The following is an 18578-nucleotide window of genomic DNA, read 5'->3' on the forward strand; positions in this document are numbered from 1 at the left end:
ATTTGGTTTTTTTTAATACGTTTCATTTGTTACAGTTCAAATAAAAGTTTGTATTTCATGACAAATGTCATTTGTTCATGATTTCAAGCCAGTGGTCCAGTCCTCCCCATGGGGTGGTTCACACCTCCCTTAGATCGGGAGGAGTGAGCCATAAAATTAACAGGCTTTTTCTCCCATCTGTAGAACTGATGGTTGCACGATTAGTTGTACAACTTGGTTCGTGTTGCAACTACTCTGAATACCTTTCATTTCCATAGGATCATTTTAACTTCAGCCCTTTTATTTTGGCTAGGGGTCCAAAAATAAAAAAAGCGGCTCACTCCTCCCCACTCTCCCCTACATCCAATGGAAATTGTAGACTTTTCTCAACATATTTAAACAAGCAAACAGTTTATTCTCTTTGACACAGTGCCTACAGATAATGTGATACAATCCAACAAACACATAAAACTGACATTTTGTAGTCATTTTCATAACTGAAATTATATAAGCCTTGTAGTACTTGAGTCCAGGACTTGGAATAGAGTCTGACTCATGCCCTAATTTTAAGGACTTGTGACTTGACTTGGACTTGAGCACTGATGACTCGGACTTGGACTCGGATTCATGCATTAACTGCATTCAGACTCGTAAATTGGAGACAAGGACTCGGATTTTTTCTTTATTTTTTGTAACATGCCATAATAATTTGGCATAAGCTATTTATATCTACATTAATTTTTATACTAATTTTGTGCAAGAGAATGTACATTCACCTGTTCATACATCATGTTCAGGAACAAACTAACGTTAATGGCACTAAAACACCTGGAGAGAATGCCCCTAAGGTTGTCTGCTTTTCTTATACAGACTTCTCGTGCAGTGGGAAAAAATGCACTGCCATGTGTTCCATATGTAGAAGAACTATCGAGGAGACGACAGGAACAACCTTGAACTTCAATCATCATGTGGCAAGACTACACCCAGACAAGTAAGTGACATGCTATGTTTATTGCCCTGTTGATAGTGGGGCTTGCTGACCGATGAACTAGCTAGTGTTAACCCTCTCTCATGTTATTTGCCGTGTTGATAGCAGGGCTTGCGAGCAATGAACAAGCTTTTTATCTGTAGCCTATTAACTAAAATGGGACAGTCAACCAGTAATGTTAGTCCAACACAGTAGCAGAGATGGTTTCACATAAAGACAGCAACAGGCACTGTCAAATGGTGCAGTTGGAGTCTTGTTCTTAGGCTACATCCACACGACAACGGCAATGAGATGTTATTTAAAAATATATCGCGTCCAAATGGGCAACGATCAGTAAAATATCAGGTCCATATGGCAACGCAACGCTTGCTGAAAACGATGCAATACACATGCCACACCTCTAGGGGCGCTGTAAGACAGTCCCTTCGGAGACACCAGAACAATAGAAGAAGTAAGGACGCATGCACATAAACTATTATGCGCGAGACTTCATATTAGCCACAAAGTCAGGAAAATCTGTTCGTAAAATTACGTTATAATGACCAAATACAATGAAAAGTATTTTTCCAGTCTCACCTGTGAAAGGTAATCCCATGTGATCTCGTTTGGACGGTAGACCTGTTGGTACAGTTAAACACAGCACATGAATCTTTATTCTCCGCTTTGACCCATCCAATATGGCGGTGAGGATGACGTATGATTCTACGCGGAAGGCGGCGTCTTTAATGGTCCGGAATAAATTGAATGCTACACGTTGATGGATTAATTTGCTCTTCTACACCCTTTTTGAGGAATGTATTGTAGGACTTAAACCAATATCTGAAGAAGTGAGATCGCTCCTTTTTTTCCCTATTTTTGCTGGCGGGATTGACTCTGCGCAGAGTCTCTCTCTCTCTCTCTCTCTCTCTCACTTTGCACCATTACACAATAAATATTCACAGTGAAAATATTTTGTAAGCGCGTTTCATGAACCAAGTTATAGGATTTGTTGACAACTCGCATCGAGTTCGTTACACTTCTACCCGGCGTGAAGCACTCACAGTCATGTGGTTGTGACGTCATCGTAAACAAATCCGTTCTACTCATCCAGACGACTTCACAACGGCAACGTTGCCAGATCTTTCCACTCTGGAACCCGTTCTCAAAAAGATTGCGTTTTGGGCACCCAAAACGCCGGTGCCGTGTGGACGCCAGGCCTAAACGATAAGCAACTGTATCGGAGTCACCTGAATCCGTTGCCGTGTGGACAGGGCCTTAGTGAATCCCATTGCTAGCAGAACAGAACCTAGTGCTAGCATTCAAGGGCTCCTAAACATTTCCATGGTAATGCCAGTGTGTTTTAGAGAGAGTGCAGGTGTGTGTATGTGTGTGTGTGTGTGTGTGAGACAACTGTGTCATTTGTGTCGGACTCGACTTGGTTCAATAGTGGACTCAACTCAGACTTGACTCGAGATTTAGTGACTCGACTACAACACTGATTTTATTTGTAGGTAGATAGACAGATAGACTGGCATGGTGGTGTAGTGGTTAGCACTGTCGCCTCACAGCAAGAAGGTCCTGGGTTCGAGCCCAGTGGCTGACAAGGGCTTTTCTGTGTGGAGCTTGCATGTTCTCCCCGTGTCTGCATGTTTCCTCTGGGTGCTCCGGTTTCCCCCACAGTCCAAAGACATGCAGGTTAGGTTAATTGGTGGCTCTAAATTGACCGTGAGTGTGAATGGTTGTTTGTCTCTGTGTCAGCCCCCCCTTACAGAAAAACCACATGAACTTCACATGTGATTTCTCATATGTGGAAAATGTGTTTTGCACATGGGAAACATGTGGTTTTGGCCCAATTTTATGTGAATCACATGTGGGAATGTTTTCCACATGTGCTCTACATGGTAACACATTACAAAAGCTGATACCATGTATTCCACATGTGGTTTTGCACATGGGAAACGTGGTTTTGGCCCAATTTTATGTGAATTACATGTGGGAATGTTTTACACATGTGTAACATGTTTTCCACATGTGCTCTACATGGTAACACATGTTACAAAATCTGATACCATGTATTCCACATGTGATCACATGTGAAATACATGTGAAATTCATGTGTTTTTTTCTGTAAGGGCTGTGACAACCTGACAACTTGTTCAGGGTGTACCCTGCTTCTCGCCCATAGTCAGCTTCAGCTTGCCTGTGACCCTGTAGAACAGGATAAGTGGCTACAGATAATGGATGGATAGATGGATGGATGGATATGTGTGTGTGTGTGTGTGTGTGTAAGTCAAAAAAGTAAGGACACCCTGGAAAAAGTAAATACACCCTTACATTTATCATAATTTCAAGTTCATAAAATTTGAAGCAGGTGTTCCAGATTAGGTGCCATTGATTCGAAGCTCCTGCAGGTGGAACCCATCTTATTTAAACCTGACATCTTGGGTCTGGTGTTCTCTTTGCTCCTGAAGTGTGTGGTGTCATCATAACAAGACCTAGAGAGCTCTCGCAGGACCTCAGAAAAAAAGGATGTTGATGCCTATGAATCTGCAAAGAGATTTAAAAAGATCTCTAAATTATTAGAAATAAATCCTTCCACTGTAAGGAAAATCCTCTACAAGTGGAGTTCAAACAACTGCCAGTTTGTTCAGGACTGGCCGCCCCAGCAAATTCAGCCCAAGAGCAGACTGTTTGATGCTAAAAGAAGTCACCAAGAACCCCAAGGTTTCATCACTGGATCTGCGGGTAACTCTTGCAGCTGTTGGTGTGAAAGTCAGAAAGAGATTGGACAAATTTGACCTGCATTGGACGTGTGCCAGGAAAAAGCCTTTGCTGTCCAAAAGGAATGTTAAAGTAAGACTACAATTTTCCAATGAACATATAGGCAAACACCAGGCCTTTTGGAATAACATGCTCTGGACAAACAAATTAAAGGTAGAGTTGTGTGACCACAGTGAGAGAACATGTGTGTGGCACAGACCAAAGATGGCTTTTCAGGAGAAGAACCTTATACCAACTGTGAAGCATGGTGGTGGAAATGTTATGGTTTGGAGTTGTTTTGCTGTCTCAGGGACGGGGAAGTGTGCATTCATTGATTCAACTCTGAATTCTGAATCACATCAAAGAGTGCTTGAAGATAATGTGAGGCCATCTGTTCAACAGTTGAAGTTGAACTGGAACTGGGCATTTCAACAAGATAATTATCCTAAGCACACGAGCAAATCCACGAAGGAATGGCTCAAAAAGAAGAAATGGAGGGTTATGTTATAGCCTAGTCAAAGCCCAGATTTGAACCCCATTGAAATGTTGTGGGGAGATTTGAAAAGGGCAGGACATGCAAGAAAGAGTGGTCAAAAATTTCAGCAAGCCGATGTCAGAGACTGGTGGACAATTATGCAAAATGCTGACAAGAAGTTATTTCTGTTAAAGGGGGCAATACAGGCAAGGGTGTACTTACTTTATCCATAGAAGAATATTAAATCTATTGACAGTTTTGTTGAATAAATTATCAAAAGATCTAATTTTCCTTTTTTCCTTTGTGCTTTGTTCAAGTATATCATCTTTATCTGTAGGCACTGTATCAAAAGGATGAAAGGTTTGCTTGTTTAAATATGTTAAGAAAAGTCTACAATTTCTATGGGATGTACTTATTTTTTCACATGACTGTATTAATGTATTTCAAACATGTATTAATTTCAAACTTACTGACCTGTCATCTTTTGTTTGACTACTGCATTCAGCTAAATCATACCAGTACACTAAAGACAAAAATATTCATCAGACAAGCTTAGTTCCACAACTCTGTTTTATGAACTTGACTATATGTTAAATGTCCACAATGCAATGCACCTGGGCAAAAATGCAAGTTTTGAATACATGATGTGCATTTGCCAGAATGTCTCTACAAGTCTCCAAGGCCTCTAGGTGTGCTACTTTGTCATATGGGTTGCGTTAATACTTTTCTGTCTCCAGGATAAGAGGAACTCAACAGAACTCCAAACTCGTCCCACATAATTCAGTGCTTGGTCTATTTAGCTTTCCCTCTAAATCCCCTTTTCCAGTGATGTAACGTTCACATATCTTCCCCTACCACATTTATGCTTATGACATTCCACTCATCCTCTACAGCCCCTCATCAAATGCTCACTTTTCTACTTGTCAACATCCTTATTTTGGCAGTTCAAGCACAAACTCCCTGATCACTTTATCTGAAAGCATATGAAAACCTTTATTGGCACATATTAGAAAATGTATTTAGTCTGCAGGTTTCTCCAGTACAAGGTAAAGTGGATATAATGATTACGCTTGTTCAGTCTCTCTTGAAACTTGAATAGTGCAACTGCACGTGACATTAAATCCTTGCAGCCAACACAAAATTCAGCAGCCTGAATTGTCTTATTTTCTGAGGTTTACCCATGTTTCACACATCAGCTTCCATCCGTGTTCTATTCCATCAATTAAGTAGTGGATTTTTTTAACCTGTATTGAGCCTGCTGAGGCACAAGCACTACTCAGTTTGATCCCAAATCCTTCAAGACGCAATGAAGACAGGCAACACTCATCTATATTCCTGTTGCCACTTAGTGGAATGAATTTACTCCAAACAGCTGAGACCCTTGCTGCCTTGGAAAGCAGACTGTGCATTAATCATAATTAATTACTTATGTATCAGCACTAAGTAAGTCAGTGAATTAATGTGTTAGTATTATTAGATTCTGGTCTGTCTGCAGAAGGATATATTATCTTAGTACTCAACAAAGCACCTTGTTTCTTAACTGGGATGATGTTTTTGATCATCTGCTAATTTCAGCTATCCTTCATTATATGTGATTTAAATCCGCTCGTGTTATAAGTCAGAAGTCCCTCTTAAAATATTATTGCCATGTAATAAGCAGATTGATCTAAAGTTCCTTTCATGCAAATTTCCTTCCTTGAATGATAATTTTTTTTTTTTTTTTGGGGGGGGGGGGGGGGGGGGGGTTAGCTAGTAACAAATGATTGACTACAGTCAGCAGCTGAATAAATATTGCAACATGTCAGAATCTATAACAAGTGCAATATTAAGAACATCCATTAATAGTGATTCAAAATGGCATTATGCAAACATTTCCCCCATTTTTAGTGAGAAAACAAGCTGCATGCAATGTCGTTGAGCGTGTCATGCAGATCTTGTGTATGCAAGCCCAATAGTAGACACTAAAATACTTTTGACTTTAAAAATAAAAAATTCTATGGAAGGTACTGGAAATGTTTGTTTTTGATTTCACAAGTTCATTAGGTTCTGCACTGGTTCTCATAAACATCACTTTTTCTCTATTATTTCAAGTCAGGAAGGAAACAATGTAAGGATGCCCTTGTTCTCCTACTGTATCATATTTTTCTTTCGAAAGAACGCCTTGTGATTAAAAAAATGGAGAATACGCTCTCACTGATCATACTATGTTTTGTAAACTGCATTAAAATGCTGTACGTGATGGAAGCCTTGTTGTTTTAGACTGAAAGCCATATTTTTGGTCCCCTCATGGACCCTTTTTCATTACCTCATTTTCTAAACATAAGTTCCATGTCTTACTAGATATCTTGAAGAATGAATGAAAAAAGATAATTTAAAGATTTCTGTTCTGTCTACAGTTTATAATGAACAATTTCCGATAATTTGCTTTGCCTCTGCCTCAGACCAAATATATGAAGTGCATATATGGTAGGCAGACTTCTCACATCTCATTTCTTCCATGAACTGCTGAAACTAAGGCAGGGTTCTCAAACTCAATGTCAGTTTGGGCCACATCAGCCTTTTCTAAACCATGAACTAAGTTTTTGTTTGTTTGTTTGTTTGTTTGTTTTGGGGGGGGGGGGGGGGGGCGCGGCAGCATGGTGGTGTAATGGTTAGCACTGTCGCCTCACAGCAAGAAAGTTCTGAGTTTGAGCCCAGTGGCCGATGGGGGCCATTCTGTGTGGAGTTTGCATGTTCTCCCCGTGTCTGCGTGGGTTTCCTCAGGGTGCTCCAGTTTCCCCCACAGTCCAAAGACATGCAGGTTAGGTTAATTGTGGCTCTAAATTGGCCATAGATGTGAATGGTTGTTTGTCTCTATGTGTTAGCCCTGCGATGACCTGGCGACTTGTCTAGGGTGTACTCTGTCTCTTACCCATAGTCAACTGGGATAGGCTCCAGCTTGCCCGTGACCCTGCACAGGATAAGCGGTTATGGATAATGGATGTATGGATGTTTGTTTGTTTTTAAGATTATTATAATTGTACCTACACCCTAAGGTGATGAGGGTCATAAATCAGTTTACAATGTTTAATTTTGTTTCAAAATACAGGTAATTTTATATATATATATATATATATATATATATATATATATATATATATATATATATATATATACACACACATTGGCATGCAAAAATTTGGGCACCCTTGCTGAAAATGTCTGTTACTGTGAATAGTTAAGTGAGCAGAAGATGAACTGATCACCAAAAGGCATAAAGGTAAAGACGACCCATTTCTTTGATATTTTCCGCAAGAGTAAATTTTTATTTCCATTATCTCCAGGTGTAAAATACCAAAAAATGAAAAGGACCTGAAGCAAAAGTTTGGGCACCCTACATGGTCAGTACTTAGTAACACCCCCTTTGGCAAGTATCACAGCTTGTAAACACTTTTTGTAGCCAGATAATAATCTTTCAGTTCTTACCTGGGGGATTTTCGTGCATTCGTCCTTGCAAAAGGCTTCCAGTTCTACAAGTTTCTTGGGCTGTCTTGTATGCACTGCTCTTTTGAGATCTATCCACAGATTTTCAATGATGTTTAGGTCAGGGGACTGTGAGGGCCATGGCAAAACCTTCAGCTTGTGCCTCTTGAGGTATTCCATTGTAGGTTTTAAGGTGTGTTTTGGATCATTGTCTTATTGTAGGACCCATCCTCTTTTTAACTTCAACTTTTTTACAGATGGTATGATGTTTGCTTCCAGAGTTTGCTGGTATTTATTCGAATCCATGCTTCCCTCGACCAATGAAATGTGCCCTGTGCCACTGACTGCAACACAACCCCAAAGCATGATCGATCCACACCCATGCTTAAGAGTTGGAGAGGTGTTCTTTTCCTGGAATTTGGCACCCTTTTTTTCTCCAAACATACCTTTGCACATTGTGGCCAAAAAGTTCTATTTTGATTTCATCAGTCCACAGGACTTGTTTCCAAAATGCATCAGGCTTGCTTAGATGTTCATTTGCAAACTTCAGACACTGAATTTTGTGGCTAAGATGCAGGAAAGGTTTTCTTCTGATGACTCTCTCATGAAGGTCATATTTGTTCAGGTGTGGCTGCATAGTAGAACAGTGCACCACCACTCCAGGGTCTGCTAAATCTTTCTGAAGGTCTTTTGCAGTCAAACAGGGGTTTTTATTTGCCTTTATAGCAATCCAATGAGCAGTTCTTTCAGAAAGTTTTCTTCATCTTCCGGACCTCACCTTGATCTCCACTGTTTCTGTTAACTGCCATTTCTTAATAACATTACAATCTGAGGAAACAGCTACCTGAAAACACTTTGCTACGTTCTTGTAGCCTTCTCCTGCTTTGTGAGCATCAATTATTTTATTTTTCAGAATGCGAGGGAGTTGCTTAGAGGAGCCCATGGCTGTTGATTTTAGGGACAAGTTTGAGGAGTCAGAGAATTTATACAGCTTTGAAATCTGCATCATCTGACCTTTCCTAACGAAGAATTTGAACACGCCACAGCTCAATAAGCTAATTAAGGTCTGGAACCTTGGTAAAAGTTACCTGAGAACTCAAATGTATTGGGGTGTCCAAACTTTCGTATGGTGTTCCTTTTCTTTTTTCACTCTCCAATTGTACAAAACAAAAATAATACACAAATCCTGCATAAAACGTTGAAAAGAAATGTCTCGTCTTTACCTTTATGTCTTTTGGTGATCAGTTCATCTTCTGCTCACTTAACTATTCACAGTAACAGACATTTTCAGCAAGGGTGCCCAAACTTTTGCATGCCACTGTATATGCTCATACCACAGCTTTTTCTCTGTAGCAGTAAAGAAGAACTCATGGGCTAAGGACATGTCCTCAATCAATTTTCTCCCTCCATTAAATTCTTATTTCAACTATTTGTAAGATACAACACTGGATGAAGCATTTCAGTCATCATATCAAAGGTTAATTAACAGCAGACATATTAAGTTTCTGAAGCTTGCTGTTGCAATAGCTTTACACCCTCTCTATTTATGTCCATAAAGATGCCATAAAACCCTACACTTCCACTTTCTATGTAGTGTGAACTTACATACAGTATATGACAGCAAGGGAGGAACTTTGATTTTGACATTGGTGGGGACACAAAAGTGATCCAAGGCAGAGCTTCCGAAAGGTGTTTTTTTTTTTCCATTAGCAATCATAATTTCATGTCATGCAGATCTTATAGGTTAACGAGGGCAGCTGTGGCCTAATGGTTAGGGAGTTGGCCTTTGGATCCCAGGGTTGCAGGTTCAAATCCCACCCTTACCTCTCCCTACATCTCTATCCATGGCTGAAGTGCCCTTGAGCAAGGGCCTAACCCAACATTGTTCCAGGGACTGTAACCAATACCCTGTACCAAAATAGTAACAGTAAGTTGCTTTGGATAAAAGCGTCAGCTAAATGTAATGTAACGTCATGTAATGAAAGTCAAGGAGGCAACTTCAGAGTTCTCAGCTTTACTTATGCAGGATGTTAAGGGCTGCAAAAGTGCAACATACTGTCAATTAACATACATCAAGAACATTGAAACACATAACTACAACATGTAAGTACACATAAATGAAATGTAAATGTGTTGGTTACTGATACTCAAACATAAACACAAGCAAATTAGTTTACACTGGTTGCTCCTATTTGAAAGAACCAAACATGCTGCGGTTACCAATATTCGTCTGTAGGTGGCAGTAAAGGACCATGGATTTGTTGTATCTAGCCTAGCCTAGTAGTAGTAGAAAGAGGTCTCTGTAAAACGGTGAACGCAGCAGACTCAGCGGCTGTCACGCTGTTGATTCTGAAATGCAAGTCGCACATCTGCATGGCCATGCAGTAGCCTACATCTGACTACTTACATTCTGTAAAACCATTAGGTCTATAAATTTAACATTCATTCATCGAGGATATTATTTAACACCAAGTTACATTGTTCCAGCATTCCTTTTCTCTGCAGCTATGCAGTAGCCTAGCTCTGATGCGTCCTGTCACGTTGCTAAACCTGCCTAAGGAGCCGCAGCAATACTTTTATGAAGGGTTTCCATACATCAAAAGGATTTTGTTGAGTTTTTAAAGCTCGACGGAAACCCTGCACTTACATTCTTGACTTTGAAGAAGAATGAACGAATGTCTCGTTTCTTGGGAGGGGGGCCGTCATCCATGATACTCAAGTCAGCATGCGAGTCGTAGGGGAAGCATGCATGGACATTGAAGTCCAGCTCAATATGTAGGCTGACGGAGAGTGGGGGGTGCGTGGGGTAGGTCAGGTGTGGACGTGTGAGATACGGGGGGTTGATGGGCGGGTAGTCACGGCTGCTGTGGGAAGTGTGCTGTTTTTACAGCAGATGGAGTGACAGCTGGGATAGCCAATCATGTAAGTTAGCGAGAAACAGGTAGCTAATCAGAGAATGATATCTACGTTAGAGGGGGGATTATTAGCAGTGTCATACATTTAACCCTTTGTGTGCCATATAATCATTTCTCAGGTTAGGACATCGGTTTTATTGATCGTGATTACACAGTAGCGGCTGAATATTGGTAGGGACACGTCCCTAGCATCCCTACCCAAAATTACGCCCTAGTATGACACACCTACTCATTCACTGTTTTTGCTGTATTTTGAATCTTCTCTACATTGTAGAACAATACTGAAGACATCAAAACTATGAAATAACACATGGAACATATTTGGAATTATGAGGTAAACAAAAAAAGTGTTATAAACAAAATATGTTTCATATTTTAGATTCTTCAAAGTAGCCAGCATTTACCTTGATTACGCTTTGCACACTATTGGCATTCTCTTAACTAGCTTCATGAGGTAGTCACCTGGAATGCTTTTCAATTAACAGGTGTGCCTCGTCAAAAGTTAATTAGTGCAATTTCTGGCCTTTTTAATGCATTTGAGATCAAACAGTAACAAGTAAATAATAAAAATGCAGTAAATAGCCCTGTTTAACAACTGTAGTAATCCATATTATGCCAAGAACTGCTCAACTAAGTAAAGAGAAACAACATCCATCATTACTTTAAGACATGAAGTGTATTTTAATTAACAAAAATAAAGAAAAAAAACCACTTGAGTTAAAAGGTGTGCCCAAACTTTTGACAGTACTGTATGTAATAAGGGCATAATTGTGCAGCCCGTAGTGTTTAAAGTGTCTATACAATAATGATACTTAGAGTGATAAGAACACCAGTATTTAAATAATATCGGCTGGTGTTGAGTGGTATATCAGATACTCGTCTTCAACTTGTTCAGTATCATGCTAGCTGAATGGAATATATCTGATATACTACGAAAAAAAGCCAGCCAATATTTTTATTATTATACATACACATTCAATGGAACAATTATATCTCATCATCTCTAGCCACTTTATCTTGTTCTACAGGGTCGCAGGCAAGCTGGAGCCTATCCCAGCTGACTATGGGCAAAAGGCAGGGTACACCCTGGACAAGTCACCAGGTCATCACAGGGCTGACACATAGACACAGACAACCATTCACACTCACGGTCAATTTAGAGTCACCAGTTAACCTAACCTGCATGTCTTTGGGGGAAACCGGAGCACCCGGAGGAAACCCACGCGGACAACATGCAAACTCCGCACAGAAAGGCCCTCGCCGGCCACGGGGCTCGAACCCGGACCTTCTTGCTGTGAGGCGACAGCGCTAACCACTACACCACTGTGCCACCCCGGAACAATTATATATTTTACAAAAAAGTAAGAACGGGGGGGGGGGGGGTACTTTCCAATATCCAATGCTGATTCTGATCCAGTATAATTCAATGCTCTGTCAATCCAATGTACATGTAAAAAGTAGCTTGCTAGTGCAGTAGTTTTATGTGTAATATGTATCTTATGGCATTTTCAATTCACTGCAACAGTTTACTGCAGGTGCCACCGGCTAACAAAGAAAGGTTCTGTGCATGCACATGTAACCCGCACGACGAGGGAAACAACCTGTGCTTGTGCGGGAACAGTCTAACTCCAACTCTGGGTTCTAAGGAGACTGGTTTAGGTTATGGCTAGACCACAGTCAATTACTCACCCCAAGCAACACACAGCACTCACTGATGTCAGAATAATAATACAATAAATATTTATTCACACAATAAATTAGTTCATTCAAGGGAAAGTCATTAAATTTATACAATAAATAATATTTAGTGCAATAAGGTGCAAGTAAGATCTATCAGTGTGAAACGTGGATAGTAAAAGTGTCAGTCAGAAGAATAATACGCTAAGTTTTGTGCAAATCACTGAAATCCTATTAAATATATGTTAGATATATATATTAAAAATAGATAAGATACTCAATATATTTAATATATTTTAGTCCTATTTGATATCTAAGCCTACTTAAACTATCTTATCATGGAATACTAAACTAATGATTGTGATCAAGTGTTTGATGTGTGTGTATGTGTACGTAACCAGAGAGTACCACCAATAAAATACCAATATCAATATACCACGGGGGTGTAACCCAGGAATGTCATACAAAAAATATCAATGTAAATCCACTACAATGTACCATGGGGGTGTAACCCAGGAGTATCGTACAAAAAAATATCAATAAAAATATACCTTCTAAGTGCCGGCACTATTTATCCACGTAGTAATTACAAGGGCTCAACAAGGAATGATAACAAAATATTCTTAGATGTTCATAGAAATATTCATAGGAAAAAAACCCTATGAGATCTCAAAATAATCAACTGAATAAAAAAAATAAACCCAAATAAAACGAGTGCACTCAAAAAAAAAATTTAAATTAAAAGGAATGATGACGTCGGATTCAGTCCTACTACAGTAGCAGGGACAGTGGACGTTGATGGGGGACAGTTCAATCAGAGGAAGACAGGGGGGTGTGCAAGGGGAAAATGATGATAAGGTGGGGAGTGCAGATCAGGGCTCCAGGGGTTCCAGGTAAAGATGAAGGTGATTCGGGGGACGTTTCCAGGGGTACGGAAAAACCAGTCTGCACAGAATTATACAGACTATTCAATTACTATTAAATTCCATTTCATTTAATCACTACAGTAACCTTTCCTTATCCATGTTATTGTTGTCATTACGGCAACATACAAAACAACAAATAAACTCATTCTTACGGCACATCTCCGTAAAGTCAGCTACCGGAGATTGCTGTCTTGCTAGACCGACATTGTTGCTTAGAAACCATGCTAGCCAGAGAGCTAACTGTCCAGCAACGTAACTGTCACTGACCCATACTGATGAAAATATAAGACACTCAAAATTCCTAAAATACACAAAACCCTACTAAACCATAAGGTCGAAGTCCATTCAGAGTATCCTGACTGGTTTTAAGACTATGTCATGCCAATTTACCATGTAGGAAGCTTATAAGGCTCACCAGGACCTGTTTACAATAACCTAGCTTAGCTTAACATATTAGTATAAGTCACAAAGTTAATAATTTGCTCACCAGGATATCGGGTAGGAAAATCAAGCTCACGACGATCTCGGGACTTGATTGCAGGACATAAATCTATATTAAAACAGGGAGTTTTAATCTATTTGTAATAATTGGTTATATTAAGAAAAACATATGGGAATATCATTAGAGCTAGAGACTCACCGAAGGGAAGGAAGTCGATAAAAAAAGGAAGGCGTTGAAGATGAGGATCAAATGGGGGGAATCTATTTTCTTTCTATTTGTTCTACTTTCTTCTTTCTTTTCTGTTTTTCTACTTCTACTTCTTCTTAGTCATTCGTTGGTCTATCGTGTCTGATTGAGCGTAGTTGGTTTTCCGCATCTGGTTTGATTCAAAACATTCTATGGCACGCTCTAGGGACTATCAGGAAATTCTTAGCACAATAAAAGAATTAAGGGAGCGTCTGAAAATGACATGGGTTACACACAACAGAAAACTCTCATTGGATATTCGCATTCAGCTCCGACATGTGACATCATGTTGTCTTAATAACCATGCAATATCATAAACGCTCATTCTCCATTGGGTAGAGTGACGTAATGCACGTAGGATAAGCAATATGCTAACGATATCGCATGCTATCAAACCAAATGAATGAAACCCACTAGAAGGGAATAGAATACATGTTTTTATTCCATCGAAAAAGTATTCTGTATGAATAATAATGTCCATTATTCACTTGTGTCATGATTTTAAGTGAACTGTGCAGGTACAATGTGAACAGCTGGCACAAAACTGATTGTCTCCATCTCTGATTTTTTAAAATAAGTTTACTGTTGTCCCTTTGGTGCATATAGAAAGCAAGTGATGTGGATTGGATAGGAGGACCAAAATATTGAGTAGTAGCATACTGTGTGTGTGCTTTTGTTAAGTTTGTGCACAAGCCAGTTGAATTGAGGCAGGAGGCTCAGTGGGGGAAAACATGGTATTCAGAGTATATACCCTTTTAGTTTATTTTCCTGTTCATCAGATATTCTTGCTGACATGCAAAATATTAATGGAAGGATAACCTTTAAGTTTTATCCAGATTTGTTAAAAATTTCTGCATATGATTCTCCATTTATTGATGCAATGGGGTTCTTTTTCTCATTTTCTGTCACCCTGCAAATTCAAAATGAGCATATATTTTTCAAAAAACAATAACAATTTCTCAGTTTCAACATCTGATATGTTGCCTTTGTACTATTTTCAATTTAATATAGAGTTCCCAAGTTTCCAAGGTTTGCAAATCATCTTTTTTTATTTTTTGCGTTTTACACAGTGTTCCAAATTTATGGAATTGGGGTTGTATTATGCACACTAACAAACTAATTTTACTTTGAAATTTTACTTTGCACCTATATGAGGCACAAAAGTGCTTCTTGCCACTTCAAGCTCTGAAACACACACCTGTATGTAATGAGTTGTAGGCCTTGCTCTCTCACTACACAGACAGTAATTACTCTGTCAACAACAAAATGGAGGAGAATCTCCCACAAACACTATAATAACTGCAATTCTGCAGGGTGAAGATAGAAATAGAGGCACTTATACTCGGATCTAAGTGTCCTTTTGCCCTTGTCTCATTTTCTAGACTATAGTATTACATGGAATTGTTACACTGACAAGCAAATAAAATTACCACAGATATATGACACAGTGGAATTTAATATTGTAAGCCACACCATCCTCCAAGTTTCAGGCTGAATACAAGTAATCATCTTTCACAGTTTTATAGTATTTACCAATCTGCAATGCTAACCCTCTCATCCATCCATCCATCCATCCATCCATCCATCCATCAATTCACTATACCACTTATCCATCAGGGTCGCAGGGGATGCTGGAGCCAATCCCAGCTGGCTTCAGGTAAAAAGTGGGGTATACCCTGGGCAGGTTGCCAATCCATCGCAGGGCCTAGCCATGTCATTATGATTTGAAAGACACATTATTAGTCTTACCTTTGTACCAAGCACTCAGCAGACTTATAATATATATAATGGAGGCCAAACCACATGGCCTGGTGTAAATGATTCATAATGCCCTGAGTGACATTCATTGTGTTCAGTTTGACATAAAACACTGACACAAATGATGGAGTGGGTGTTCTGTTTGAGGCACCTGGTGGTAAGTGGGTGGCAAGACAGACAGATAAGGTAAATCAAGTGCCAGAGGATAAAGATGCATTTAATTGCTCTAAAAGACAAGCCATCTTACCCTTGCCAGGATCAGCTATGCTTGTCAACTTGGCTAAGCCTGGGCTGTTTTGAAGTGTTGATTCCTTTCAGAAATTGTGGCAAATATAATGGTGTAAATTTGCCATGTGACACTCACACCTTTATCACCAGTGATATGTGCAAGCTACGTGAGCAAAGACAAATTCCTTCTTCTTTCCAATATTCCTCTGATAGCACACACTGAAATGCAGATCATGACTGATTATTTATGTAACATGGACCTTATGATTGGAGAAGGAAAGACATTTCCCAAGTACTCTAATGGATGGAGCTAATTCAATAATGTATAGTGAAACTGGAAGAAAAGTGGGGTAAAAAGGATTCTTATCTAAATTCTACTGGCAGAAAGTCCCAGGTTTTCTGATTAAAATGAGTAATGCAGAATAAAGAAGTCTCAGCTGAAATTCCCTCATGAGTCCATGTTCATTTCTATTTGTTTCTTTCTGGGGCATTTGCTATCAACGTGTTACATCATCTGCAGGAAGCCAACGTTCGATGGCCTTGCCATTTCAAAGCTTCTTTCATGTTTGACACAGTACAGGATCAGCAAAGAAGACTCTTATTATCCAGGTGCACACATCATTGCTAATATGGTGATCAAATGTTTTATATTACAGCTCATAAATATGCTGCAGCTTGATTAAAGCCAAAAATCGAATCACTCGCTCTCACCGCATTGCATATATTCTCTGAACCTTATGTGAAAAATAATGTTGCAAATACCACGTCATATTTCTTTCATGCTTTGTAGTTCCAGATTAACTCCCTACCTTTTCTGTCGACTGTGATGTGCCAAAGAAGATGGGTATGAAGGCCAGCCAGATAATGCAGGTTGTGTACATGGTGAAGCCGATGGGCTTTGCCTCATTGAAGGTCTCCGGCACCCCACGTGTCTTTATGGCATAGACTGTGCAAGTGACCATTAGCAGCATGCTGTACCCCAGCAGGCAGATGAGTGACAAGTCAGAGATGTCACACTTGAGCACACCCCGTGCCAACTCTGGATTTGCCATGCGCTGGTCCTCATAGTCCACAAAAGCCTGAGGAGGATCTACTACAAACCAAATACAAACCCCTAATAGCTGGACTGAGATCAGGCTGAAAGTGATCAACAACTGGGATGCTGGGCTGATGAAACGTGGGGCACTCACTGACATCTTTCCCTGCTCAAAAATGCGATAAATACGGTTGGTTTTGGTTAGCAAAGCAGCATAGCTAATACTCATCCCCAGTCCTAGAAAAATACGTCGGAGTGAACAGATCCCAACATCAGGAGATGATATCATCAGGAATGTAGTGGCATAGCAAAAAAAGATGCCTGTAAGCAGGACATAGCTGAGCTCCCTTCCTGATGCCTTCACAATTGGAGTGTCATTGTAGCGTATGAAGGTGACCACCACAAACAAGGTGGCCATAATGCCCATGATGGCAAGGAGTACAGGTATGACAGCCCATGGTGAGCTCCATTCCAGCTTGATGATTGGGATTGGCTGGCAGCTTGTATGGTTCTTGTTGGGGTGCAAGTCGAAGCGGCACATTTTACAGGTATATGGGTCTGCCTGGTACTGGTAGCCATCACATCGCTCGCAATGCCAGCAGCATGGGATGCCCTTCACAACTTTCTTACGCCAGCCTGGTTTGCAAGGCTGACTGCAGATGGAGGAGGGTATTTGCTTTATACCACCTGGCCACTGCATCTCTGGTATCTGTGATGCAAAATTATTGCTCATTATTCACACCAGTTAATAACTAAAATCAGTATTGCTTCAAAATCTGTGTTGACAATTTTTTTTCACAGCTTGCCACAAATGTATAATTAGTGATTTCTCTGAGGCATTTCTTCAATCATTACTCAAAGAAATCATTAAGTAAATCATGCATTAATCACAGAACAAGACACCCACAGTATGAAACATGATAACGACATAAGATAAATGAAATGTACAGTCTGGACCATTATATTTTGCATAACCCTAAAAAGATGAGGCTTACATTCAGATGGAGTTGGTCAGTCCAGTGGCCAATAATTTTATACTCTGCTGTTTTGTTATTTATCTGGTACTGGTAGATTTCATAGCGACCAGGAGCATCCCCATTCTCATTGAACTGCACTGGATTGCCAGCTATGCCTGAAAACAGAAGAAGGCAGAGATTATTAGAAAATACGCAAATGTGTTAAGTCTTCAGCATAATCCCCATCAAAGCAACAACCCTGGGATAAATAAGTAACAAACCTGAGATTAATAAAACTTCTGATTTTGACCATAATCAAATCATTTGGAAACTGTGACACCCTGAATGCAATATAGAGTGGTGCTTGAAAGTTTGTGAACCCTTTAGAATTTTCTATATTTCTGCATAAATATGACCTAAAACATCATCAGATTTTCACACAAGTCCTAAAAGTAGGTAAAGAGAACACAGTTAAACAAATGAGACAAAAATATTATACTTGGTCATTTATTTATTGAGGAAAATGATCCAATATTATATATCTGTGGGTGGCAAAAGTATTTGAACCTTTGCTTTCAGTATCTGGTGTGACCCCCTTGTGCAGCAATAACTGCAACTAAACATTTCCAGTAACTGGTGATCAGTCCTGCACACTGGCTTGGAGGAATTTTAACCCATTCCTCCATACAGAACAGCTTCAACTCTGGGATGTTGGTGGATTTCTTCACATGAACTGCTCACTTCAGGTCCT

The 18578-nt window shown here is 39.8% G+C and overlaps 1 protein-coding gene and 1 long non-coding RNA gene across 2 annotated transcripts in view; both read right to left on the reverse strand.

The window, feature by feature from the left end:
* The window catches only part of grm4 (glutamate receptor, metabotropic 4), a 242562-nt gene that overhangs the window by 17646 nt on the left and 206338 nt on the right, over window positions 1–18578 (reverse strand). The window contains exons 7-8 of the mRNA XM_060919429.1: window positions 17867–18003; window positions 16645–17580 (exon numbers count right to left, since the gene is read on the reverse strand). Coding sequence (XP_060775412.1) covers window positions 16645–17580; window positions 17867–18003 — 1073 coding nt within the window. The remainder of the gene's footprint in view (window positions 1–16644; window positions 17581–17866; window positions 18004–18578) is intronic.
* Window positions 9642–14075, reverse strand: LOC132885111 (uncharacterized). The gene is made up of 3 exons (XR_009654550.1): window positions 13802–14075; window positions 13649–13711; window positions 9642–13180 (listed from the first exon to the last, which is right to left on the reverse strand). It is a non-coding gene; the product is annotated as an uncharacterized LOC132885111 (long non-coding RNA).

This window comes from Neoarius graeffei, chromosome 4, assembly GCF_027579695.1.
Source record: "Neoarius graeffei isolate fNeoGra1 chromosome 4, fNeoGra1.pri, whole genome shotgun sequence".
In the NCBI taxonomy this organism is placed as follows: domain Eukaryota; kingdom Metazoa; phylum Chordata; class Actinopteri; order Siluriformes; family Ariidae; genus Neoarius; species Neoarius graeffei.